Source organism: Papio anubis, chromosome 10, assembly GCF_008728515.1.
Source record: "Papio anubis isolate 15944 chromosome 10, Panubis1.0, whole genome shotgun sequence".
NCBI lineage: Eukaryota > Metazoa > Chordata > Mammalia > Primates > Cercopithecidae > Papio > Papio anubis.
Window position 1 is genome coordinate 48247853 of NC_044985.1, and position 27158 is coordinate 48275010.

At 37.8% G+C, this 27158-nt stretch overlaps 1 protein-coding gene across 2 annotated transcripts in view; it reads right to left on the reverse strand.

Moving 5' to 3' along the window:
* GRB14 (growth factor receptor bound protein 14) overlaps positions 1-27158 on the reverse strand; it is a 129815-nt gene that overhangs the window by 33333 nt on the left and 69324 nt on the right. For both annotated transcript variants that reach the window (XM_003907550.5, XM_009182341.4), the window contains 2 exons: positions 22322-22478; positions 637-758 (listed from right to left, as the gene is read on the reverse strand). In XM_003907550.5, the coding sequence (XP_003907599.1) occupies positions 637-758; positions 22322-22478 (279 nt within the window). The remainder of the gene's footprint in view (positions 1-636; positions 759-22321; positions 22479-27158) is intronic.

Below are 27158 nucleotides of genomic sequence, written 5' to 3' on the forward strand. Positions count from 1 at the left end.
ATGTGACATACATTTATTTTCTTTTAAAGAGAACTACAATGAAAGTAGTATTTACTAGATAATGCACTGGTCTTTATCTCCTTTCTACTTAGTTAAAAAATTACTGCACTGGAAACAAAATAATTTGGAACAGCAAGATTCATGTCAATCTTAATTTCTGGCTAAGTTATAATACTCTCAACAATCATTAGTCTGCTTTTACTTTAGAAAGTCTATTTAAATTTCCCAAATTCTGTAGAAAGTGATAAAGTATAATATTTTGCTTAACACTTGTTCTTAATCTGTTTGAGAACCTATAAAAATTCATTTTCCACATCAAATGTATAATTGTTTCCTTTTCACAAAAGGCAAAATTAGGTTTCCTAATACTTTTAAATTAAATAAACCAAATTCATCTCAATTCAGACTTTACCAATAGGGCTTCAAAAAGCTTTACAACTGTGTATCTGAACTACTATGATTATTGTTCACTAATCATTGTTAGCATGAGAAATGTGGGTATAATTTTAAAGGACCAGAGTCTTCATCTACAATTTACCAAATAGGACTGTATTTTATTTATAGTGACTATCTCCTTTGCATAAAATTTAACTGATTCATTTATTTTCCATAACGATTAATGGGGATTTCACTTACCATTGGGTTTTTAAAGAACTCATATTTGGCATAATTTTTTCTAAAGTATAGCTTGTTTTCTTCTTCTATCCCCCAGTTGGATAGCACTTCAATCACCAGTTCATGGTCTTCTATTGTTCTTTCTGTAAAGAATGTTTCAACGAGTATGTTGACAGATAGACAAATATACATATACACACACACACACATAGACACATGCAAACATATAAAATGTATTACGCGTCTTTATTAAACATAGCAGATTTCAACTTAATTATGAAATAGCCAGATTGATAAAATTTCTCATCGATATTCAATTTACTAATGTTCATTTTTATAACAAAGCAGACTGTTGTCTAAAAAGAAAACATGTATAAAATATCATAATGTACTCTTTGTTATCTCAATTTCCTTTTCTTACTGTGTAAATAATATAAGCTTGATAACAAATCTGCATGAAGTATATGGGAGCTACTTTTTTCTCCAACTTACCATGGTGCCAAAATTAAAATATTTATTTCAAGGTTGAACAATTCACTTCATTAAGAGATGAAGAATTTTGACAGGTTCATGTGCATTTAAGACTGTCCAGACTAATCTGGATAGCTGAGAAAAATTAAAATAAATGCTTTAAAAGGAAAATTTTAATACAAGTAGATATAGGTATTTTTTTTAAGAAGCCCAATTCCTTGGGGCACTTTATTATTTCAAAGCTAATACTCAGGAAAATATATTTTGTAATAACAATGAATAATTAAGTAGGGTGAGAAGGCACTTGGCAGAAAAGGCACTTAAATGAAGTAAGCAAAGGCAATTGTAAAGAGGTGAATATAGCATGCAAAATTCCTATTTTTATAAGAAACTGTGAGGATGTTGACAGTAGTATTATTCATAATAGCCCCAAACTTGAAACTAGCCGAATGCCCACTGATATGAGAATGAATAAGTAAATTGTGTAAAAGCACACAGTGAAAATATACTACAACAACCCACAACAGTATAGATACATATTGCATTTCCTGAACACAATATTTAATTAAATAATCCAGACACAGATAACGCATACTGCATGATTCTACTTACATAAAGTTCAAAACAGCAAAATTAATCTGTAGTGCTAGAAAGGGTTTTGGAGATATTAAGTAAGTGGGGGGCATGAAGGGAATCACCGGGGTGAGTATAACACTGTTTCTTGATCTTGGGGTTGGTTACTCTGGTATATGCAATATCTGAGAGTTCACTGAGTTGTGCACACTTGGTTTGTACACCTTTCTTAATGTATGCCATACTTCAATAAAAGGCGGAGAAAAGAAAAGAAACTGGAAATTACCAATGCAAAACAGGAAATGGAGAACAACCAAATAAGGAATATGGAAATTCTCTGCTGTTTTATTGTTTCTAGGATGTTTTTAAAAAGTATTTATGCCTCAGAAATTCAACATTCAGTAGTGATTTGTGACCTACAACACCCAAACTCTTGAAAGTAATATCATTCTTAAATAGACATTTATTCATCCAAAAGGAAGTTCTCGTAAGAGTGTTCAATGAATATGGATGAGTTTAAGCTAAGTGTATATCAACACTTGGGGTTCTATTACGAACTCTGATTGCTCCTTTCCTATCCCATTGACTGGCTCCACTAGCTCCTTCTCCTCTATCTCAGTCCCTGGTTCAACTCCTTTCTTTCTCCCCCTATAAACAAATCCATTCTCACCTCTTCTATCATCTCATTTGTCAGGTTTTCTGAAGTGAAATCTCTGACTATAATTGTTCTCACCCATGCTCCTGTCCTAACTGCTATACGGTCCACCACCTCAAATACAGTGTGTCTAAAACCAAAGTCAAAATATGACACATAAAATTACCATAGGATCCAGCAATTCCACTTCTGGCTGTTTACTCAAAAGAAGTGAAAGCAGGGACTCGAACAGAAATTTGTATACCAATGTTCATAGCAGCATCATTCGCAATAGCCAAAAGGTGAAAACCTAAAGTCCATGTCCATGAACAATGAATAGATAACAAATGTGGTATATGCAGTACATACAATGGAATATTCAGCTTTAAAAAGGAATGTAATTCTGACACATGCTACAACATAGATGAACCTTGAAGCTATTATGCTAAGAGAAATAAGACAAATATAAAAGAACAAGTGCTGTATGATTCCACTTATACAAAGTACCTATAATAGTGAAATTCATAGAGACAGAAAATAGAATGGGGGTTGCCAAGGGCTGGAGAGAGTAGGGAATGAGCAGTTATCATTTAATTGATGCAGAGTTCCAGTATGAGAAAATTAAAATATTTTAGAGATTGATGGCCAGTCATGATGGTTGCACAACAATATTCAACAATGTGAATTCATATAATGACACTGAACTGTACATATACAAAATTTTAAATGGTACCAAAAAACTTTTTAAATTTAAAAATGAAACAAAGTCATCTACATTTTTCCCTTTCAAATGGTTTTTTCTTTCTAAATTATCCTATCTCCATTACTGTCATTTTTACCACACTCTCTCAAAAAAGGTAGAACTACAGCTCACCTTTGCAACTTTCTCTACCTCTACTCCAATATCCTCTACTCATGAAATTCTCTGATTGTAGGGATTCTTCCTCTGGGTGTCTCTCACACAACTAACAACCCCCACACCAGGTCCTACTGTCACCATTTCAATTTAGACCTTTGCCTTTTCTTGTTCAGCCTAACTAATCTTCAAACCTCTCCTTTCTCATTCTTCTAATCTAACATGGACACTGATAGCATAGCAAACCTCCTAAAACATGTGTATGAATGTGAACCCTGCCCAAAAAGCTTGTCTGCTTCTGCTTGTTATAGACAAGTTCATATAGTCTGGCAGTCAGCTATAACTTAGTCATTTGTTCATCCATTCGACAAATATTTGCTGAAGGTCCACAGTATGTCAAACACTCATCTTAGGGTGAAAAATTTTGTAGTGGAGAAGACAGTAACAAAATAACTGCCCTCATGAAGCTTTCATTCTAATGGGAATACGTGAATAATAAATAAAATGTGAATCATAAAAAGTGGTGGTCTTAGTCCATTTTTTGTTGCTATCAAGAAATACCGAGGTTGGGTGATTTATACAGAAAAGGGGTTTATTTGGCTCATGGCTATACAGGAAGCATGGTAGCAGCACTTGCTTCTGGTGAGGACTCAGGAAGCCTACAATCATGTGGGAAGGTGAAGGGGGAGCAGGTGTGTCACATGGCAAGAGACAGCAATAGACATGCCAGGCTCTTGGACAACCAGTTTTTGTGTGAACGAATAGAGTGAGAACTCACTCATTACCACAAGGATGGCACCAAGTCATTCACGAGGGATCTGCCTTCATGACCTAAACACCTCCCACTAGACCTACCTCCAACACTGGGGATCTCATTTCAACAGGAAATTTGGAGGGGCAAATATTTAAACCATAATAGTGGTGACAAACCTTACAGGGAAAAATAGAGCAGGGAAGAGAGAGAAAGTGCTGAAGACACAGGGGATAGGAACCCATTTCCAACAGCTTGTCAAGAAGGCCTCATTGAGAAGACAATGTTTAAACAGAGACCTAAAGGAGAAGAGGACAGGAGCCAAGCAGATAAAGAGGAGGAGTAAGAAAAAAAGCCCTTGAGGTGAGAGAAAGGCTGGTATGTTTGAAATACAGCCAGGAGGTTAGTGTGGCTAACGCTAAATGAGGAAAAGGGGTTATCCCAGGAAAAGAAGTTAAGGAAATAATGGTGATGAGATGATGAGTTGTAGAAAGCCCTGCAGTCTATATAGTAAGGATTTGGCTTTTCCTCTGTGTTGGATGGGAAGTCATTTTGAACACAGGAATAACATGAACTAACAAGTTTCAATAGGATCACACTGTGGAGCAGAAACTGATTTTAAAAGGCTGAAAGCACAAAGACCATTTGGTAGGCTATTGGAACTAACCCCAGGAGAGATGATGCAGCTTAGATTAGCATGGTAGCAGTTGATGTGGTTAAAAAAAAAAAAATACACAGAATCTTGATCTATTTTGAAGGTAGGGCCAACAGAATTTGCTGACAGATTGGATATGGAGTGAAAAAGTAAGTACTTGAGGAAGACGTCAAGGTTCTCAGCCTTAGCACTTGGAAGGACTGTGTTACCAGCAATAAGCTAGAAAAACTGCAAGACAATCAAACTGGAGGGACATCCAGTGATCACTGAGCTACCAAGTGGGAAGTTGCATTCTTAAAAATCTGTCTGTTGTTTACATGTACCCTAGAACTTAAAGTATTTAAAAAAAAAAAATCTGTCCTACTTCTGTTTACTTCTCATGTAAACTCAGCTGGTATTTCAAGATTATGAAACACAGGTACACATTATTAAATGCACTATGTGCTAAGCACTGTATCTGTATTCTTTGCAACTGCAGTTGGAGACATTTCAAGATATCAATAAAGATGCTTGTTTATTTGCTTTGCCAACCTATGTTTCCTTGGACCCATTACCTTTCTCTACCTCTAAGAAAACACTATGAATTCTGCCCTCATACTACACTATAAAGAAAGGAAAAAATAGCAAAGAGGCATTTTGTTGGTTTTTTTGAGCTTCGCAGTAGACTTTATCCATTTTTGACAAATATAATTGTTTAGGAAGAAGCATGCCTAGCCAATCCTCCATTGTCACTTGTGGGGACCCACCCTCTGCCCTCTGAGAAAGCAGGCAGAGTTAAAGAGTGATTGAAGGAAACTGGTGGAGTGGAGACTGTGAGGCAGCTAGATGGTAACTGGATGGTGTAGGTCCCAAGTGACTCCACATTGTGGGGAAAAGAGAGATCAGACTGTGAAACTGAGGCAATTGCAGGAGTTGCTGATGGCCTTGCAAATCTTAACCCTGTCACTTTGGTTAAGACCATCTGAAGTACTACTATTGTAAATTTCATATTAATCCTTGTGTGCCTGCTCTGTCTGCTGTTAGTCTGCAGGTATACCCAACAGTTCCAAAGAGACAGTGACCATCGAGAACAAGCCATGATGACAATGGTGGTTTTGTTGAAAAGAAAAGGGGGAAATGTGGGGAAAAGAGAGATCAGACTGTTACTGTGTCTATATAGAAAGAAGTAGACATAAGAGAGTCCATTTTGTTCTGTATTTGAGATGCTGTTAATCTGTGACCCTACCCCCAACCCTGTCCTTGCAAGAGACATGTGCTGTGGTGACTCAAGGTTTAATGGATTTTGGGCTGTGCAGGGTGTGCTTTGTTAAACAAGTGCCTGAAGGCAGTATGCTTGTGAAAAGTCATCACCATTCTCTTAATCTCAAGTCCCCAGGGACATGTACACTGCCAAAGGTCGCAGGGACCTCTGCCTAGGAAAGCTAGGTGTTTCTAGGAAAGGTTTCTCCCCATGTGATAGTCTGAAATATGGCCTCGTGGGAAGGGAAAGACCTAATCGTCCCCCAGCCTGATACCCGTGGAGGGTCTGTGCTAAGGAGGATTAATATAAGAGGAAAGAAGGCCTCTTGGCAGTTGAGATAGAGAAAAGCATCTGTCTCCTGCCCGTCCCTGGGCAATGGAACATCTCAGTGTAAAACCCTATTGTATGTTCTGTTTACTGAGAAAGGAGAAAGCCGCCTTAGGGCTGAAGGTGGGACGTGCTAGCGGCAATGCTGCTCTTTATGGACTAAAAAGGTTTATGGAGATGTTTGCATATGCATATCAAGGCACAGCACTTTTCCTTAAACTTATTCATGTCACAGAGATCTTTATTCATATGTCTTACTGCTGACCTTCTCCCTACAATGATCCTATTATCCTGCCACTTCCCTTTTTCTAAGATGGTAAAGATAATGATCAATAAATACTGAGGGAACTCAGAGACTGGTGCCGGCGTGGGTCCTCTGTATGCTGAGCGCCGGTCCCCTGGGCCCACTTTTTCTTTCTCTATACTTTGTCTCTGTGTCTCATTTCTTTTCTCAAGTCTCTCATTCCACCTAACGAGAAACGCCCACAGGTGTGGAGGGGCAGGCCACCCCTTCACGCATCCTGCCTCCTTCCTGAATAGAACCCTCTAAGAGTTGTAAGATTCCAGATAGGTTTAACAGTGGTATGTGGCTCAAATCAGAGTATAGACTTAGAAAGTCTATACTCCAGCCTTAAATAGAAGTCCTTCACCAAGCATGACAGAGAAGCAATAGCTAAGAACAATGTCAAGTCCATAGCATCCCAGTACGGGGCAAGAGTATTGTAGTACCAAGTTCCCAAGAAGAAATATGGAAGGACTAAAGGAAGACTGTGAACCTAAGGGTCATCATGATTACGCAATAAGCTTAAAAAGCAGGAGTTTCTACAACATGAAGACAACAGTTGGATAAAAGTTAGACAGATATCCCTCTGGGGATTTAAATGTCCCAACAGAGTGCTGGAAGAGTGAAGGTAGGTCTCAACCTTCGACTGAACACATTTTAAATGTGTATGGAACTCATTGATAAAAATTGCATTGATTATTTTCCTCAAGAAGACTAAGAATAATCCAAAGAACAAACAAATAATAGAAGAATAAACTGTCTGTTCTTAAGCCAGGTGACTCAGTATTAGAAACTAATTCAAAATACTGTAATGAAGTTACATTTCTGCATGTCCGAGTCTGAGAGCTGTTTCATTATTGTATTTAATTGTTATAATACCTGTAGCAAGCTAAGTAAATGGCCCTAAAGATATCAGGTCCTAATCTCTAGAACCTGTAAATGTTGCCTTATATGGTAAAGTCTTTGCAGATGTCATTAAATTAACGATATTGAAATGGTGAAAATAACCTGGATTAAGGTGGACCCTAAATCCAATCACAAATATCCTTTTAAGAGAGAGGCAGGAGATTTAACACAGACAGAAGAGGAAAAGCAATGTGATCAGGGAAGCAGAGGTTGAAGTGAAATCATCACAAGCCAAGGAAAGCTAGTAGCCAAGAGAAGCTGTAGTGGGCAAGGGATGGAATCTCCCTAAGGTTCTTGCAAAGAATGTGACCCTCCAGAACTGTGAAAGGATACATTTCTAGTTTTTAGGCCACCAAATTTGTAATTTGTTACAGAAGCCTTAGGAAATCAATATAATAATCTAATAAGCAAGTTATAGTTCCATTTTTACAGGTAGAAACAGAGGTTCAGAATAGCGTATGGACCCCCCCTCTGCCCTCTGGGAAAGGAGGTAGAGTTAAAGAGTTATTGAAGGAAACTGGTGGAGTGGAGACTGTGAGGGAGCTAGATGGTAACTGGATGGTGTAGGTCCCAAGTGCCCCCATTTATAGGTCCCAAGTGCCCAGGGTGAATGACAACCACATGTCTGAGCCCAAGTTGATGTTCTTTTCCATGCACACATTGCTTCAACTTCATGGACGTTCTCACCCAAGGGACATTCCCTATCACCTTTGCTGGATCTATTTATATCCTGCACATTCTGTCTATATCAACTAAAATTGCTCTTTCATGCTCCTGCCATTCTCTACCTTAGTTGCTTCCAATTCTTTTATTTTGAAAGGTATTCAATAAATATTTGCTAATTAACTGAAAGTAAATCACATTTTAAGTGTACGGGACAAAACAGTAATGGGCAAGATTTCAAATTATGTCAATCTTCATTTTCCATGAAAGTACAAATCATTTGAATTTGGACTGCATCAAAAAAGAAAATAAAACAAAAAAGGTTGAAAAATCAAACTACATTTGAACAGCTATAACAATGCGTAACTAAAGAACTAAGCAGGTTCAGTGGCTCAAGGCCGTAATCCCAACTACTCAGGAGGCTGAATATAAAAAAAGAACTAGTGTAACATGTATGGTTACTGAGAAGTGGAATCTAGTCAGGGGTTTTGTTGACCACATGCAAATAAAAACCAGAATACCAATCTTGAAAAAATAAAATAAAGGATAAAAGATTTGCAGAAAATGTCACAGAACTATAAAACCAAGTATTTACATAATGCAATTACTAGCACTAGGAAACTAATCTGGTAATCTTAAGAAAATACGTCTTTTAAAAAGCCATCAAGAAACAGAGTATGTGAGAAAGCCAGAGACATACATTCCATTCCTTCAAAAAAGATTTCTAGTACTGTTCTATCAAAAATTCAGATAACATATTAAGGAAGCTAATAAAAGTCAAGAGGATTGAATGCAGCTATAGTTTTTTTACCTTATATACTAGCCTGGTAATGAAGATATAATTTTCTTATTATAGAATCTGATTTTTAGAGATTATATTACATATTCTTTTTAAATGTATATATCACCATCCCAGTTTGGATGCATTGTACCTTCCCCCAACCAATCTCATTATGTTAAAGGATTAATGTTACAATAATCCAAATAACCCCGGGAGGCATAATTGAATATCAGTTCATCACATCTCACGTAAAATTAGCATTTCTTTTTTCAATGCAGATATCTGACTAAACACAGGCCCTAGTAGACAGAAAATTCAACAGGAAGATGCAAGATGACTAGATGGATTACTCCGAGAAGAAAATAAAAATGCTGCAAAAGGAGGTGAAATGTTGCTGAAAACCAACTTTCATTTGCCTCAGTCTAGCCAAAAAACGTCATTACCAAGACCTAAGAAAAGGGCAAACAAAACAAAACACTAAACCAAAAGGCCTTATTAAACTTTCTATGGACCTTTCTCCTACCAAGCAAATTTTAACCAACTAAGTCATCCTACTAAGTTATTTATCATATATTTCAAATATCAAAAGGAACAACATTAATTCTACAACTAGGGGTTCTTTGCTGCAATGTTCAAAACCCAGAATGAACTCGGGTACTTTCTGAGTTACCATTTGAGACATGACCACAGGTAGGAATCACATGAATTCAAAATTATTATTTTAAATACTTTATTCTTAAAACTTCATAAAATCCATCCAAATATATCCAAATACTATAATAAAATGTGTTATTAAAACTTCACAGATACAAATCTATTGAAAATAAAACTTTCTGACTTATTTTTTGGGCACTGGAAAGTAAATTACAATTGTCAACTACCACTCATATGTAGGCAGAAAAAGAGGAGGGAAGCCCTCTTAAATTACTTCAACATAGCAATCACAAAGAAGGAGAAACAAAGAAAGCTCCAAAAGCATTTTAAAAGCTTTTTCAAAACAAAAACAAAAATTTCATATTGCCTTGAGTTGTATTTTTTGTTTCTAATAGGTCAGTGAGGTCTTACGGTCATAAAAATAAATATTACCAAATAATGATAACTACATGTAATTCTGTTTTCAAATTTTCAGAAACTCTTTCTTTAAAAAAAGAAAAAGAAAAGAAAAAAGAAGAAGAAAGCAAGAAGTTTCTTCTGAAACTGTTGATTTAACATCAAAGTCTTTTTAAAAACCTCAATCCTCCAAGAATGGAAAGTGCTCACCTGTGACCTTCTGCCTGGATTTCTTTGCTGAATCTACTGCCAAGTACAGCGTGGAGCTCAAATAGAAACCTGAGTCCCTACTCTTCTCTCACTTGATAAGAGAAGAAACAAAAGTGGCTTTTACCTCTAATTCGCTCAGAAAACAATTTTTTGAATACCTTTTTTACAGGAAACTCCAGGAGACAAATGGTCCTTGTACTTCTCTATGCTGGGTAGAAACTACATACATTTTGTCAATCTTATTTTCAGATAAAAATGAACAGTCTCTGGCCAAGCAAAACAAAAACTGGAGAAGCAAAGAATAAAACGCAGCTCACTTTCTAAAAGGTTCCTTAACCTAAGAATACTACTTAATACCAGCAGGATCCCCCAGAAAATTGCCATCAGACACATTCAACTCCCCAAGTGCAATAATAGGAAAATTGTGACACTTCAGCTTGATGGCTATAAAGGCCCTGCAGTTCATTCTTCTGCAAGGGGAAATAGTCTCCAATTAACTCAGACCCAACCATTGCAACTTATATTCAGAGACAGCCTTATTTTTCCACAAAATGTCTGCATAAATATGATCTCGAGTTGACTGGGTAAATATCTGAAGAGCTTACAGACAGTTTCCATTAATCTGAAGGTTCTCACAGCATTCTTTAAGGACTCAGAGTAAATTCTATCTGAGCACGGCATGTGATTTCTTTGGCTTCTTTTCCAAGCCTATTCCTTCTTTGTACTTTGTAATCCATCCTTTTAATTTTTTGATATAAATGCCTTACAGTTTAGCATGACTTAGTTCAAACCATGTTTATTTGTCTCAGACCCTGGGTTACAAAGATGCATGTGTACAGAGTCCCGGCTCCATGGAATTACTGTCTAATTTTAATAATATGATCACCATTAAAATAGTTGTAGAAAATGTTACAGCAACAAAGAGGATGTGTATTTTGTCCAACTTGGGGCTTCAGAAAGATGTCTGAGCTAAGGCTTTAAAAATCTCTTTCAAAGTTTTAAAAATTATGTTTATTTCTTTTTTTCTGAGTATTAAAATAATACATTCCATTAAAGAAAATTTTGCAAATACAGATAACTTACAATCACAATACATCTTTGAACCTGTCAATCAGGAATAAGCACCTAACCTTTCAATATATTCCCTTCTTGTCTTTTTCTCTTGCTCTATATGAGTGTATGTGTATACGCTTTTTATAATATTAGAAAACATATATTTATACACTGATTTTATTCAATCATCACCACAATGTTACATTTACCCACATCAGTCTTCAAAGGAAGAATAAAAGCATGATCAAAAGCTGCATAACATTACATCCTTGGATGTACTGTCATTTATAGTATTCTCCTTTTATACTGTTAGGTTTTAACTCGTCTAGTTAATTGGTATTGTAAACAATCTACTTTGAACAACCTTGTATCTAAATCTTGTCCACACTGCTTGTTTCTCACACCTACCTATATAGTATGTCCTGTGGAAACATCATCTCCCAGGACACAATTCATCACTAACACTCTTAGTGCCTCCTGCAGCTCTCTGTTGTTTTCAGGATTTGCAATTTCCCCAGGGATGTATGAGTACGGGTGGTGGCTGCAAGCATCCTGATCATCTCAAGGAACAGCCCTGGAGCAGCGGCAGCAGTTTGCGCCCAGCAGCCAGGCATGTGTAAGAGGCGGATGTGTCTCCCGGCCTGCTGTCAGATGGAAAGGGTGACTCTACTTCACAAGGCTGAGCATGGGATGCCTCCAACTGCTTTTCTCTCCCCACTCTTCCAGGACTGTGGCACTAGGTTACCTATCAGTCAGCTTGGACAGCTGAGAGTTTTCATCTTTATTGTCATAAGCATTTTTAAGAAAAGGCTGACATTTTACTTTCCTTCCATTTTTAACTAAAATAACTAAGCCCAGGAAGATGAACAGCAGTAGGCTAAGTAAAGATGGACAGGAAAGGGTTTCCTGTGACTCTTAACAGCATAAACAAGAAAACTGAGTAGAAACTGTAGTGTATGCAGGCATCTGCAGGCAGTTCTCTAACATATAAACTAAAAGGAGGGAAGGGTGGGACATTAAGGCTGCAGCTATGAAGGGTAGACAGGTCACAAGATGCTACAAGCCCCACAGAGGACCTTGGACCCAAATGCAAAAAGAATCAGGTCTGCATTCAGATGGATAACGTTAGCACTACCAGAGGCAGGAGGACCCGTTGTGAGGCTAACATAATACCTGAGGGGAGAGATGCCAGGACCTGAATTTATGTGGCTGAGGCTTTGAGAATATGTAGAAGGAAAAATCAGCTGAATCAGAAGCAGATTTAGTTATAGGCACTTCCCATCTTTGCTAGTTAAATATTGCCCATTTCCGGTCTGTGCGCGCTGCCAGGACACCATGTCTCCTCAAAGCCCAGGGGGTCAGGGCGCTTGATTCTCTTTATGGAAAGAAGCACAGTGCCACATGTCCCAAAGGCTTCACAATGATTTCTGCTGTGACGAGGGTGGTCACAACTCTGATGGCTGGTATGTTATAAACTGCACAGAAAGTCCGACTACATATCAGCTCCAGAACAGGAAAAACACTTGTACTTCCTTTGTTAAAAAAGAAAAAAGAGTGAAGGAGCAGCTTCCAAGCAGAAGGCTGTGAACCATTCCCTCACTGTCACTGTGCATTGCTTCTGTCTTAAGGCGATCACGTGGGCATAGCTGCACACATTAAACTGGTTTCATTAAGAGCCTCCAGTCATTCATTTTGCTTATTAAAGCCACTCCACAATGATATTCACAATGGAAATCTCAGCTGTCCCTAGCAAAGATACTAAAATACAATTAATTCCTCTTCCCGAGGAGTCTGTAGGTATGCGCTTGAGGTATTGTGTTAATTGCCACTGCTTCATACCATGGCTTCAATTAGGAATCAAAATGGGAGCAACACAAACATGGATCCCATTAAGTTTCAGAGGACTTGAAGCTGAAGTTTTTCCTCTACCCTACTCTTACACTGATTATAACAGCAGAGAGGACTCCATCTGGGGAACTATAGTGACATCCAGTGGCTGTGAAGCAAACCACACTAGTTGCAAAACCTGGTTTACTACATCACGAAAAGAGAAATATTTGTTGACATGCTGATATTTTAAATTCAATGTCTATCAAAGTGTGTGTACAAGTAGAACCATATAATAATATGATCCAAAATAAGGACATTCAGAGATTCATAACAAAATCAAGATATTTAGTTGTTTTCAATGATTGACTCTGCCTATTAAAATTCTCAGCAGCATATATTAATAATTACAGGTGGAGGATATGAAACATGGACATTGCATTCAAAGTTCCAAATATAATATTGTTATACAATTCATGTTTTGAACAAATTCAAAAACAGGTAATTTTTAGCATGATTCTCTTGCTCAGCCAAAATAAATAAAGTGAACTCAGTTGGCTCGGTTCAATCTCAGTAATTTCATTACTACCTGGGTTAGGAACATTTATACGAAAGTTTTCTTGGTAGTTCACAATTTAAATTACAGCATTCCTGACAGAGATGTAGAGTGAGACAGAGGCAAACCGACCACAGAATCTCAGGAACATTTGCTTGAAATATTGTGGTGGGAAGAAACCAACTTGCTTCAGTGGGAAAATGCAGATTACAGAATCTGACAGAATCTAGATCTTTGTATTCCTGTATGTAAATAGATATGAAAATACATACTCTATGCACACTAGTAGTAGCTATCACACATATGCATTTATATTAAAAATACTAATAATGGCCAGGCGCAGTGGCTCACACCTGTAATCCCAGCACTTTGGGAGGCCAAGGCAGACGGATCACTTGAGGTCAGGAGTTCGAGACCAACCTGTCCAACATAGTGAAACCCCATCTCTACTAAAAATACAAAAATTAGCCAGGCATGATGGTGCACGCCTATAATCCCAGCTACTCAGGAGTCTGTGGCACAAGAATCACTTGAAGCTGGGAGGCGGAAGTGGCAATAAGCCAAGATTACACACTGCACTCCAGCCTGGGTGACAGAGGGAGACTCTATCTCGGGAAAAAGAAGAGAAAAATTAGTAAGATTAAAGTTTCCTTTGCCACAGAAAGCGTAACTCTGAAATTAAGACTTCAGGTTCAGGAACATACCACATTTTGAATGTCAAGTATTCCCCCTTCTGCTTTTAGTAGTTTGTGATATGGTTTAGACAGATGAGAAGCAATTATAGTAGCATATGTATTAACAACTCGGAATGTCTCCGAAACTGGCCTAAGCTTATCTTGGTCACTAAAAGTGAGCTAAAGTGCAGAAAACCCTCAACTCTCATCTATCCTATAAGTCAAAATATCCTTACCTATGAGGCCTCAGGATCTCACAAACACTAAATCTCATAAACACGCAGACCACATGTGAAGATGATACAATGGGGGCATGTACAGCTAGTAGAAATGACAGATAGGTGGGGATCATTCCAGGGAGCCACAGGTAGTCTGACGGAAAAGCAAAATGAAAGGTCAAATCTTGCATTCTGGCCTCCTTAGTAGTATACTTTTAAAACTAAATCACATCATATTCTTCTCTGACTCAAAGACCTCCCCTTGCTTTTTCCTCACTCAGTGTAAATGCCAGGCCCACTTCCTGGCCTATGAGACCCTACACGATCAGGTCCTGGGGCAGCTCTATGAAGTCCTCTCCCATTACCTTCCACTTTATTGACTCCACTGCAGGTGCAATGGCCCCGAGGCTGCTTCCTGAACACAAGCACACGGCCACGTCCAGGCCTTTCCACCTGCTGTTCCCTCTGTCCAGAATAATCTTCCATTTAATTGCACAGCCTGCCTGCTGTGTGCTTCATTTCTCTACGCAAACATTCCCAGTCAGGGAGGCTTTCCCTGATGCCTCTTTAAAGTGCATCTCCCAGCCAGGTGCGGTGGCTCATATCTGTAATCCCATGACTTTGGGAGGCCGAGGCGGGTGGATCACGAGGTCAGGAGTTCAAGATCAAGCCTGGCCAAGATGGTGAAACTCCATCTCTACTAAAAATACAAAAATTAGCTGGGCGAGGTAGTGGGCACTTGTAATCCCAGCTACTCGGGAGGCTGAGGCAGGAGAATCGCTTGAACCCAGGGGGTGGAGATTTCAGTGAGCCAAGATTGTGCCACTGCACTCCAGCCTGGGCAATGGAATGAGACTCCATCTCAAAATAAATAAATAAAAAATAAGGTACATCTCCCTTCTGCTCTAGCACTCACTCTCCCCCTTTCCTCCTGCCCTCCCTCCCCAGAGCTTATCATCTCCTATGGGATAACAAATATTAGGCCTTGTTTCCTCTCTCTCTCCCCATGAAAATGCAAACTCACAAGGGCAATACTTTTTGTCTGTTTTGCTCATACTGCATCACCAGAATCTACAACAAAATATAGGCTTGGTACAAAATTGTCAATAAATATTTGCTAAATTATTTGGGGAACATAGCCAGAGAAGGCAAGAGGAATTACTGATTTTTGTGGAATCTGTAAAATGACAAGTAAAAAACTACAAATACTCAAGATATATTTTAAGTGCACAAAAGAAAAAAAAGAAGGTAGTCTATAAGAGTTAATACATATAGCAACTATGTTAAAGTAGAGAAACTGATTAAAGAGCTTTTAAAAATGTTAACATTAGTTAGCTCAGTGTTGAAATTATGAATAATTTTGTTTACTTCATGATATCATTTTTTCAGTTATTTACAATGAGCTAGATTATTTTTGTATTTAAAATATTTTTTAAAATAATAGGCCGGGTGTGGTGGCTCACGCCTCTAATCCCAGTACTTTGGGAGACCAAGGCGGGGTGGTTCACCTTAGGTCAGGAGTTCGCGACCAGCCTGGCTAACATGGTGAAACCCTGACTCTACTTTAAAAAATATAAAAATTAGCTGGGCGTGGTGGTGGGTGCCTGTATTCCCAGCTACTTGGGAGGCTGAGGCAGGAGAATCACTTGAACTTGGGAGGCAAAGGGTACAGTGAACCAAGATTGCACCATTGCACTCCAGCCTGGGTGTCAAGAGTGAAACTCCATCTCAAAATAATAATAATAATAATAATAATAATAATAATAATAATAGAGGCTGAGGCTGGAGGATTGTTTGAGTCCAGGAATCTGAGGCTGCAGTGAGCCATGACTCCACCAGTGCACTCCACCTCAGGCAAAACAGTGAGATCCTGTCTCTAAAAAAAAATAATAATAATGAATTTAAATGTAAATAAATAGATACTATGCCCTTCCCTTTACAATTCTATTTATTTATTTTTTAAAATTTCAACTTTTATTTAAATTCAAGAAATACATATATACATATGCAGGTTTTTAACATGGGTATACTGTGTGATGCTGAGGTTTGGATACAATCGAACCTGTCATCCAGAAAGTGAGCACAGTACTTGACCGTTAGTTTTTCAACCCTTCCTCCCACCTCTTCCTCCTCTAGTAGACCCCAGTGTCTATTGTTGCCATCTCTATGTCCATGAGTATCCAATGTTTAGCTCCCACTTAATATGGAACCCAAAAAGAGACCAAGTAGCCAAAGTAATCCTGAGCAAAGGAACAAAGCTGGAAGGGTCACATTACCCCACTTCAAACCGTATTATAATTCTACAGTAATCAAAACAGCATGATACCTGTACAAAAACAGACATATTGACCAATGCAACAGAACAGAGAACCCAGAAATAAAGCCATACTCCTACAGCCATCTGATCTTTGACAAAGTTGACAAAAATAAGCAACAAGGAGGGGACTCCCTATTTAATAAATGGTGTTGGGAAAACTAGCTAGCCATATACAGAAGAAGGAAAGTGGACCCCTACCTTGCACCATATACAAAAATTAACTCAAGACGGATTAAAGATTTAAAAGATTAAAAACCTCAACCTATAAGAATCCTGGAAGCAAACCTAGGAAACACCATTCCGGACATCAGCCTTGAGGAAGAATTTATGACTATGTCCTCGAAAGCAATTGCAACAAAAACAAAAATAGACAAGTGGAACCTAATTAAACTAAAGAGCTTCCGCACAGTAAAGGAAACTATCAACAGATTAAACAGACAACCTACAGAATGGGAGAAAATATTTGCAAACTATGCATCTGACAAAGGTCTAATGTCTAGAATCTATAAGGAACTTACACAATTCAACAAACAAAAAACAACCCCATTATAAAGTGGTGAAGGACATGAATAGATACTTCTTAAAAGAAGACATGCAAGTAGCCAACAAACGTGAAAAATTCCTCCACATCACTAATCATCAGAGGAATGCAAATCAAAACTACAATGAGATACTATCTCCCACCAGTCAGAATGGTTATTATCAAAAAGTTAAAAAACAGCAGATACTGGCAAGGCTGCAGAGAAAAGGGAATGCTTATACACTGCTGGTGGAATGTAAATTAGTTCAGCCACTGTGGAAAGCAGTTTGGAGATTTCTCAAAAATTTAAAAAAGAACTATCATCCAACCCAGCGATCCCATTACTGGGCATATATCCAAAATAAATAAAAAGACACCTGCACTCGTATGTTCATTGCAGCACTATTCACAATAGCAAAGACACAGAATCACTAACAGTGGACTGGATAAAGAAAATGCAGTACATACAGGCCAGGCATGGTGGCTCACACTTGTAATCCTAGCACTTTGGGAGGTCAAGGTGGGTGGATCACCTGACCTCAGGAGTTGAAGACAAGCCTGGTTAACATGGAGAAACCCCATCTCTACTAAAAAAAAAAAAAAAAAAAAAAAAAAATGCTGGGTGTGGTGTCATGTGCCTGCAATCCCAGCTACTCTGGAGGTTGATGCACAAGAATAGCTTGAGCCCGAGAGACGGAGGTTGCAGTGAGCTAAGATCACACCACTGTACTCCAGCCTGGGTGACAGAGCGAGACTCTGTCTCAGAAAAAAAAAAAAAAAAGGGTACATATAAATCATGGCATACTATGAAGCCATTAAAAAAAAGAATGAAGTTATGTCCTGCATAAAAAGAAATAAAGCCACACTCCTATAGCCATCATTGATGTTGCACTCCCTATTCAATAAGGGCATTACCCTAAGCAAGTTAACACAGGAACAGAAAACCAAATTGAATTTTATTGAAAATTCATCATTTTGGACAAAAAGAGTGTAAGAATGTTTCTTAAACAATATGCAGAGCTGACTGGCTGATCACTAAAGTTCTGGAAAATAGTTCATCCTTTGGTTCTTCACATCAGTAGCACTCACAGAAGACTTGCAGTAAAGACATCAGTGGTTTATTCTGTTAGCAAAGAGCATCTGCAGCTGCATATCACATTTAAGGAGAAAAAAACCACTGTAGTTCTTTCCATTCATTTAAATATGCAAATTAAATTGAACATTTTACTTCCTACCACTATTAGACTGAATAGATATTGCAAGATTATAATATACTATGCAAAAAGGCAAAACTAAAAAAAAACATTTTAAAGACAAATCTGTTTATATTTTGTGTTGAGGAAGATGACACTACCTCAATAGTGATTACTCTCCTGTTACATCAGTAAAGAACTGGAAGCTATTAAATCTAATACATGTTAGTATTGGGGTAGAATTAATGTTTTCAATTGTTCTGTTTAAATATATAATCTGAGTGAAAAACCAAAGGAAAAAAAAAACACAAGAAGGCTCTGGAAATAAAATTATTTCTCATGAGCTTTGGTCTAATGCATGGTTGATGAAGTCATGAGAATATGCTCATTATCTTTGATTTTATTTCAGCAGTTTCCAGAAAATACAGTAATAAAGAAATAAACTTCTATTACTACTTGATCCCTAAAAGTTTAAATTTAATATGTGGATCAAATTAATTCCCAATGTTCCATTTTAAGCTTTTGCATTAAAAGACCTGTACATTTTATTCCTTAATATAAATAATTTACAGTGTTTTCAGTGAAAAACACTTCTTGATTTACAGAGCAGATTTTTATTACTGAACTGCAAAGCTATTTGTTAGAGATAAATGGTAGTGACTATAACAAAAAAAAATTTTAAGTCCCCCCGAAAGAAAAACTTAAGAATATAAAATACTGTAATAATATATAATGCTAATTAGGAGCTAAATGAAATAGCTTGGAATAGGGCAGATATCTATTGAGAATTAATACCATACTTCTAGGAGATTAATTATCATCAATACAAGTTAAACTAGTCACAAACATCCATGAAGAAAATCTATGGTGAGCCTTCTCTGTCCTAGAAGATGAGGCAACAAGTCGTATTGGCCAGTATGACATACCTTTAGAAGCAAGCGTCCTTGGCAGATTGATAACTATCTAGGCTGAGCTGTCAAAATCAGTTGCACTATTGTAGCTTATCAGCTATCAACCGAAGAGACTGCGGAACAATTCTAGCTTCCTCTCCACAGGCCTCACTCTGTCCCCTTCATGAGGTTCTGGCATGTCCCAGGACACCCGTTGTCAAATCAGAAGTACAAACATTTTCTAAGTAGTTCAGGGAATGCAGGTAGTGTTCAGAAAAACCACTTCCCAGATCTTTAAAAAATGAATCCTTCTAAGAACACACCTTTCCTGCCAAAATCATTTTTAATTCCATTTCATAAGAGAAAGGCTGTTCATTTGAACAGAACCTTACATTGGCACATTGCTCTGAGGCATAAACTTGAATGCATCAAACAAGGGGATGACTTTATATATTGGCAGCTATGCTAGAAAGTAAATGATTCCAATGACTATGTACAAAATTCTTTCACAAGTCTGAACAAATTGAAGCAATTAATGGAACAGTCACTGATAAATTATTTAAAATGATTTTGATGATTTCTTACTAAAAGTTGTTAAACATATAATGCAACGAAGTTTGTGGCAGGCTGAACTATAGCCCCCAAAAGAAAACCACATCTTAATTCCTAGAACCTGTGAATGTCACATGGAAAAAAAAATTTTGCAGACAGTATTAAATTAACGATCTTGAAATGGAGATCATCCTGAATTATCTGGGTGGGCCCGAAATGTTACCGCCTTTATAAGAAAGAGAGAGACTTGACACAGACAGAAGAGCAGAAAGCAATGTGACCACAGTGGCAGAGATTAGGTGATGCAGCCACAAGCCAACAAATGCTGGCAGCCACCAGGGCTGGAAGAGGCAAGAAATTAGGGCTTCCAGGGGACACACATCCCTGACAACACCTTGATTTCAACCCAGTGATATGGATTTCAGTCTTCTGGCCTCCAAAAGTGTGAGAATAAATTTCTGTTGCTTGAAGCTGAGTTTGTGGTAATTTGGAATAGCAACCACAGGAAACTAATAAAGAGTTCAAAGAATCAAATGGCATCGCCGTAACAAACTCCTTCCTGTCTCATCTACTGATATGTAAACATGTTTTGAAAACAAATCTACAAAAATAAAAAATCAGGGGACAAAACTGTTGCCAAATCCTGTCTTACTCTAGTAGAACAAATTCTTTACAACATATTAAAAGAATTTTTTTAAACCCTTCATACTTCATAATAGAGATGCATTTCCAAATAAAACATTTTTAAAAGGCTACTCCTTGTGTTTATGTCTTTAAAATGTGAAGGACTTACTTATTTCTTCAAGAAAAGTTTAGGGTCTACACTCCCATAAAGAGAACCACTGCTATGGATACTTGTACCTGTCTGTGCTACAATTGACTCAAATTGTGGTCCAAATGACAGCTTTTTTTTTTTTTTTTTTAAACATCTCAAACACTTTGCATTGTGCTAATAAAAATTATTATGAAATGTATTCTTCCATCAATTGGATCTGTTTTAGCGCTGAAATTCCCATAGATCATTCTTTAAATGTAGCGGGGTGTGTAAATTATAAAAATTTCTATCCTTGTTTCCACTTTGTGCTACTTTCTTTCTCTTGTGACTACAAATAACAAAAAATAAAAAGAATAAAGAAATGACTATTCATAATTCTTTTCTATTTTTGTACCTCTGAAGAAAATCTTCACCATAGGATCTATACTAAAATAAACAGAAAAGCAGGACTTTCTGAAAAATAATGGCAAAGAAGCCACTGGCTTCATTCTCCCCAACAGAAAACCAAAACCAAATAAACAGCATTGAGATTTTCCCCAGAAGTATCCCAGAACTCAAATATGAAGATGAGACAGTTCCATGGGCAACAGAAAAGTGAAGAAAAACTCCAGACGGTAAGAGAACCAAACTTCAGTATCCACCACGATGCCCCTCCCACAAGCTTGCGAAAAACTTTCCCCCAACTCACAGTGTTTACACCAGAAAAAGTGAGATTTAGGTGGACAACCTCCTACCCCACCATCTTGGGTTCCCTGGCAGGAGATCTGTCTCTGTCTTAATCACAGGAAGCATTGTGATTGCCTGATGGGAGAAATATCCCTGAGGACAGGCAGAGACAAAAAAAAAGGAGGCAAGACGACCATTCCCAGCCCCAGAAACTCTGCTCTGCAACCCAGCCAAAGGAGACACCAAATCAGAGTGGCTGTTCAGCAGCACCACACGGCAGGAGGTTCATCCCACAGGTCCCCTGGCCATGGGCCCCTAGCCAGCTGTTCCACAGTGTTGGGATATCCCCTTTGGGAACCTCTCCCATTTGGAAAGTGCAGTGCTCGGACCTTTACTAGAGCCAAGGCAAACCTAGGCTTAAGGCACCATCTAGAGCCAAAAAGAAGGCAATGACCTATCGGTAAAAACCTCTAAGGAATATATCCAATAAAAAAACAAAAGAAACCAGGCAAAGAAGGCTCAAACAAATAACTAATCCTTCAGTGCAAAGATACAGACACGCATCCTCAAAAACAGCAGCAAACAGGGAACCACGATCTCTCCAAACAGACACAAGGAACCAGTAAATGACCCTAGCAAGACAGCAATATGTGAGCTCTGACCAAGAATTTAAAATAGCACCTTTAAGGAAATTCAGTGATTGCCAGGATAAAATTGATAAAATCAATTCAGATATTTATAAGATAAATTTAACAACGAGATTGATTTTTTTTTTGAAATTACAACAAATTGTGAACCTGAGAAATACATTCTCTGATCTGAAAAATTCATTAGAGGCTCTCAACAGCAGAATGGATCAAGCAGAGGAAAACATCAATGAGTTGGCTATCTGAAAATACATGATCAGAAGGAAAAAAAGAAAAAAGAATGAAAAGGAACTGAGATCACCTATAAGATATGGAAAATTACCTCAAAAGACCAAATCTAAGAATTATTGGTGTTCAAGAGGGAGCTGAACGAGAAATAGAAAAGCAATGATGTGAGACAATAACTCTGTATCCTTACCTACACCTATGTGAGGCAGGTGCTCAAAAAGGGTCCAGCTGTGGTCATCAATGTAATGATTCTTCAGGATCAACAGCTGACAAACATCTCGAGCCGTTATGTCACTGGGTACATCTAAAGCCCTGCTGGTTTCATCTTCACTGTATACTTTAATCACCTGTGTAGGTAGAAAACAAGAAAAAGAGCTTAAATATTCCTGTTTGTGTTTTTAAAAAATTTTATTGTGTATATTTAAAGTATACAACATGATGTTATGAGATATATATATAAAAATAAATAGCAAACTGGTTACATAGTAAAACAAATTAACATGTCTATCACCTCACATAGTTACCCATTTTCTTGCAAGTGTGGCAAGAGCAGCTAAAATCTACTCATTTCTCAAAATTCCAAAGTCAATACATTATTATGAATTATAGTTCTCATGCTGTACATTAGAGCTCTAGATGTGTTCATCCCACACATCTGCTACTTTGTATCCTTGATCTACATCTCTTCATTTCCCTCCACCCCACCACTGCCCTTGGTAACCACTGTTTTGTTCTCTATCTCTGCATATTTGATTTATTTTTAGACTACACATCTGAGATCATGCAATATTTTTCTTTCTGCTAGAAAAGAAAAAAGGACTTATTTCACTAAGCATAATGTCCTCCGGGTTCATCCATGTTGTAGCAAATGGCAGCATATTATTTTTTAAGGCTGAATAGTATTCCCTTGTGGGTATCTGCATGTGTGTGTAATGCAAATATACAATAAATTACGTATATAAGCTCAAATATACACCCATTAATGGGACATGGTACTTAAGTTGTTTCCATATCTTAGCTATTGTGAATAATGCTGCAATGAACATGGGAGTGCAGGCATCTCTGTGACATGCTGACTTAAACTCCTTTGGGTATATATCCGAGAGGGACTGCTGTGTCATATATGGCAGTTCTATTTTTAATTTCTTTACAAATATCCATACTGTTTTTCAGAATGACTGTACCAATACACATTCTCACCAACAGTGTACTAGAGTTCTCCTTTTTCTATACTTTCACCAATACTTGTTACCTCTTGTCTTTTTGATAACAGCCATCCTAATGGGTATGAAGTGATATCTCATAATGGTTTTGATTTGCATTTACCTGATGATTGGTGATGTTGACCACCTTTTCATATACCTGTTAGCCATTTTTATGTCTTCTTCGGAAAAATGTCTATTCAGGCCCTTTGCTGCTTTATTTTTTAAATTATTTTAGAAGGAGTTTAATTCTTTCACTCATGTTGCCCAGACTGGAGCTCAATGGCGCAATTTTGGCTCACTGCAGCCTCCGCCTCCCAGGTTCAAATGATTCTCCTCTCTCAGCCTCCTGAGTAGCTGGGATTACACGCATGCGCCACCACGCCCGGCTAATTTTGTATTTTTTTTTTTTTTAGTAGAAACGGGCTTTCACCATGTTGGTCAGGCTGGTCTCGAACACTTGACCTCAGGTGATCTGCCTGCCTCAGCCTCCCAAAGTGCTGGGGTTACAGGTAGGAGCCACCGCACTCAGTCCCTTGCTAATTTTTAATTGGGTTATTTGTTTTTCTGATATTGAGTTGTATAAGCTATTCATAAATTTTGGATATTAACCCTTATAATTACATATGGTTTGCAAATACTTTTTCCCAATCCATAGGTAGACTTTTTATTAAAATATTTTATTAAAATATCATTCTAGTAAATCAGGAAACATTAGTCAGTTATAATTCCTTATACAGTGTCTTCAACATTTAATTGTCTTATACATTGAATGAATGTTACCTATCCAAGACTTGTTTATGTGTCAAAGCTACTTTGTCCAACAACTTCCATTATCTTCATTGTCTAAACTAAAGGTCATTCAATAACTATTTATATTACTTCCCCACCACTTTGGTCTCTGAAAAAGCTATGTATCTCTTATCAATATTATAACGGGGCACAGTGGCTCACGTCTGTAATCTCAACACTTTGGGAGGTTTAGGCAGGCAGATCATATGAGGTCAGGAGTTCAAGACCAGCCTGGCCAACATGGCAAAATCCCATCTCCACTAAAAATATAAAAAATTAGCTGGGCATGGTGGCACATGCCTGTAATTCCAGTTACTTGGGAGGCTGAGGCACAAGAATCACTTGAACCTGGGAGGTGGAGGTTGCAGTCAGCCAGGATTGTGCCACTGCACTCCAGCCTGGCTAACAGAGTCATGTATCACCCTGGGGTAGGTTCCTGTAATACAATGATAAATTATGAATAAACAGAGACTTTTCTTAAAAGAGTTTTTGCTAGGAGAGTGATCTAGTTTGGATATTTGTCTTCTCCAGATCTCATGCTGAAATGTAATCCCCAGTGTTGGAGGTGGAGCTTAGCAGGAGGTGTTTGGGTCATGGGGGCAGATTCCTCACAATGTCCTGGTGCCATCCTCATGGGATTGAGTGAGTTCTCACTCTTAGTTCCCAAGAGATCTGTTTGTTAAAAAGCATCCTACACCTCCCTCCCTTCCCTCTTGCTTTCTCTGTCGTCTGTTTCTGTTCCCTGCTGCACATTCCATGCCAGGAAATGAGGGGACTGAAGAATGATCTAGGGGTTGCTGAAAACGTTATCTGCACCTCCTGACTACCCCCACATGTTTTCCTACAGTAAACTCTCCTGACCTGGGGCAACAGAAGTACGCCTCTTATTTTGCATGTTCTATCTCTTATTTCAGAGAAGCTAAGAAAATGAAAAACTAGAGATATTCTGAAGGCTAAACCAATTTTTTTTTAGAAAAGGGCTAGAAAAGAGCAAGAGGTAAATTTGGATAAAATAAGAAAGGTGACTAAATAATCAGGATATGCCACTATTTTCTTCAGATTATGTCACTGCAAATTTAGACATAAGTTGACAAGAACTGAGATGCACAAACTTAGAGGGGCTTAGGCCAACTTGAGTTTCTGGAATAACTGCATATATTTCATTGTTAGAATGAATAAAACCTGCTGAGAGAAAAACTTAATATTTTTGTTTGAAATCCATTTCAAGCCCTTATTTTTTAAAAATCCTATTTAACGCTCATACTTATCCAAAATACATATTCATCTATGAATAATGAAATTATATTTAGGTTGATATTCCACAGCAGTAAATCTCTGTCATCTCTTAGATATATTCTGTATTTATGAAAATTCCTTAAACTATGAATGGGACGCCTTTGTTAAAAAGTCTCATTATATATCTATTTGTTCCTCCTTAAAATAAATGAAAGGGTCAGGTGTGGTAGCTCACATCTGTAATCCCAGCACTTCGGGAGGCCAAGGTGGACGGATCACCTGAGGTCAGGAGTTCGAGACCAGCCTGACCAACATGGAGAAACCCCATTTCTACTAAAAATACAAAATTAGCTGGGAGTGGTGGCACATGCCTGTAATCCCAGCTACTCAGGAGGCTGAGGCAGGAGAATCGCTTGAAGTCAGGAGGCGGAGCTTGTGGTGAGCCAAGATCACACCACTGCACTCCAGCCTGGGCAATAACAGCGATACTCTGACTCAATAAAGAATATATGTGTGTGTGTGTGTATATGTGTGTGTGTGTGTGTGTGTGTGTGTGTGTGTGTGTATATGAAAAAGGAAAAGACAAGTGAAGACTTAACTCTCTAGTAGAGTTGAACATGCCTCTTGCCCAAAGAATTACTATACTAAACCTTCCTATTTAAGAAGAATTCAACTCATCACAAAAACTGCATGACTATATGAGTTAAAACTAAGTTAAAGTTAAAGACTTTTGTGATCATATAAAAAACAAAGAGCAGAGCTGTTCTTAAGAACCACTGAAGCAAAATATTAGTATTCTATTTCCTATACATACTAAAAGGTAAAAAAAAAATTAAACATTATATAATCATGCTATTTAATAAAGGGATATTATACATTTCTTTAATAAAGGGATATTATACATTTCCAGTGCAGTGGCCCAAATTCCCAGCTTGCTTTAGAGTGAGCAGTATATTATTTATATCAATTTATCTACAAGATCATTTGAAATTGGATGCCAACAGGAAGAAATTCTTCCTGGACCCTAAAGAAGAATAAGAAGAAATTTTGTTCCATCCAAGCATTGAAAGTTGACTAGCAAGAGAAACATGGCACTGATAAGGTTTATCTACAACAACCCACCAGCATAAACAGATACAGCGTCCAAGGAAGGCCAAGAGTGTACACACTGCCTGTGTTGGAAAGCCCTTCTGTGTCACTCTAATCCTGACAATTACAACAACCTTGGCCTTTGGAGTAGTTTATAGCTTCAAAAACTGCCCTAGGAGCACATGGCACCTAGCAATGCAAATTTAATACGTAGTCACTGCAGCCCTTGCAAAGACATGCTGGAATGTGGGTGAAGCAAATCTCTGTTTTGGCTGACATTCTATCAAGGCATGTTTATACACTTTACACATCAACTCCTCCCCTAGACTGCTCTTCATAAAAAGTAAGTGGAAGAAAGAGATTAAACTAACACAACCCATTTTTAGAATACTAGACACAACAATGTTAAAGTACAAGAAGAAATGGTAACTTTTCAGAAAAAAAAGTTTGAGGCCTTTAAAGCCTCTAGACTAAAAGAGACAAAATATTTAAAATGAAACTAAAAATAAATAAATAAACAAAATAAAGTCAAGTCAGTATGTATTACCTTGCCCCCAAAACATACTTAGTATTTCTCTGCATCACCTGAAATTCTAAGAACATATTTGGAAAGCTCTAACTAAGGAAAAAAGTGAGCAAAGGCTAAGCAGTCAGCCTTTCGCCTCCTCCTTGCTGACTTCAAGGAATGGGATGGCATGGGATAGCCAG